The sequence below is a fragment of the Gekko japonicus genome, unplaced genomic scaffold (genome assembly GCF_001447785.1).
Source record: "Gekko japonicus isolate JY-2015 unplaced genomic scaffold, Gekko_japonicus_V1.1 scaffold3456, whole genome shotgun sequence".
NCBI lineage: Eukaryota > Metazoa > Chordata > Lepidosauria > Squamata > Gekkonidae > Gekko > Gekko japonicus.
This window is the reverse complement of record NW_015164300.1, coordinates 24,765-26,422: the sequence shown is the minus strand read 5'-3', so window position 1 is coordinate 26,422 and position 1,658 is coordinate 24,765. Positions and strand designations below refer to the sequence as shown.

The 1,658-nt window shown below is 57.2% G+C and overlaps 1 protein-coding gene across 1 annotated transcript in view; it reads left to right on the top strand.

The window, feature by feature from the left end:
- TBC1D20 (TBC1 domain family member 20) overlaps window positions 1-1,658 on the top strand; it is a 39,465-nt gene that overhangs the window by 21,844 nt on the left and 15,963 nt on the right. The window contains exon 4 of the mRNA XM_015408801.1: window positions 478-664. Coding sequence (XP_015264287.1) covers window positions 478-664 — 187 coding nt within the window. The remainder of the gene's footprint in view (window positions 1-477; window positions 665-1,658) is intronic.

Sequence of the window (1,658 nt, the reverse complement as noted above, 5' to 3'; positions counted from 1 at the left end):
ACCTGCAGCATGGCCCCCTCTCCCCTGAGCCTCTCCGCTTTTGGGGAGAGACTCGGAAGGGGGGAGGGGGAGATTTAAAGTCACTTGTATATTCCTTAACTCATTTTAAGCATGCCTGCCCTTTGTCAGGGGGTGTGGCCTATGCAAATACGTTATGCAAATGAGCCCCCTGCACCTCTTTTTCTAGGAAATGACCCCTGTGGCAGAGGATGGCCTTTTGTGAGTCACGGCTCGCTTCTTCAGTGACTCTCGGAAGCTCATTCCCTGCCACACTATTTTAAAGCCTTTAAGGTGCTACTGCCGGCCCTTGCTCCTTCCTACTGCCAGGGTCACAGTTTGTCCAGGGCCCCAAAATATCTTGGGCCAGCTCCGGATGGGTCAACATTTGGACTCATGGGTTGCCGTACTGAAAAGGCTGAGAGCCGCCGCTCTTGTCCCTGCTCCTCTGCTCACCCATTCTTACCTCTCTCCTCGCAGGGATGCCGGACGAGCAGAGGGAGGGGCTGCAGGAGGAGCTGATCGACAGCATCCTTCAGGTCCTGCAACGCAACCCGCAGCTGCACTACTACCAAGGCTACCACGACATCGTGGTCACCTTCCTGCTGGTGGTCGGGGAGAGGCTGGCGACGGTCCTCGTGGAGAAGCTTTCGACCCACCACCTCAGGTACGCCTGCCTGTGGCTCTGTCCCCAGAGCTGGCTTTTTATTTTGCATCTTTGTTTCCGTACATTGGCTGGAGAGAAGTAACACGCTTAATCCCAGAGCCAGGAGCCAACATCGGGGGAAGGTCTCAGCATCTGGGCGCTGTTGATGGCCCTCCAGAGGAACTGGCTGGCCCTTCTGTGAGACAGGATGCTGGAGTGGATGGACCACTGGTCTGATCCAGCAGGGCTCCCTTCTGATGTTCTTATGGAGGCCTCAGCCTCTGTGCCCTGTTGATGGCCCTCCAGAGGAACTGGCTGGCCACTGTGTGAGACAGGATGCTGGACTAGATGGACCCTCACAGGTGTGATCCAGCAGGGCTCTTCTGATGTTCCTATGAGGCAGGAGATGCGTGATCCAGATGTCCAAGGTTGTTGGGGGGGGGGTTTAAGCCAATAGCAGCCTGGCCTTATTTGGATCTGGGATGTAGCACTGGGGTGAGGGTTCACGCATACATAGGAAGCTCCCTTGTACCGAATGAGGCCATTGGTCTGTATTGTCCGGTCAGCCTGGCAGCGGCCTTCCAAGGCCACAGGCGGGGGGGAGGGGGTGTCTTTCGCATCACCTACTGCTCAGTCCTTTTCCCCTGGAGATGACGGGGATTGAACCTGGGGCCGTCTGCATGCCTAGCAAGTGCTCTGCCACTGAGCCGCAGCCCAGGGTTCTATCCTCCTCCCTGCCCGACAAGAGAAGAGGCCTGCCGACCCTTTCCAGGAAAGCAGCCCCCTCCTTCCTCTCTCTGCCTGCCTCCCAGGTCAGTGTGGTGCAATGGTTAAGTGCGCGGACTCTAATCTGGGAGAACTGGGTTTGATTCCCCACTCCTCCACTTGCACCTGGCTGGATGACCTTGGGCAAGCCATAGTTCTGTCGGAGCTTTTCTCTCAAGGGCAGTTTCTCTCAGAGCTCTCTCAGCCCCACCTGCCTCACAGGGTGTCTGTTGTGGGGAGGGGAAGGGAA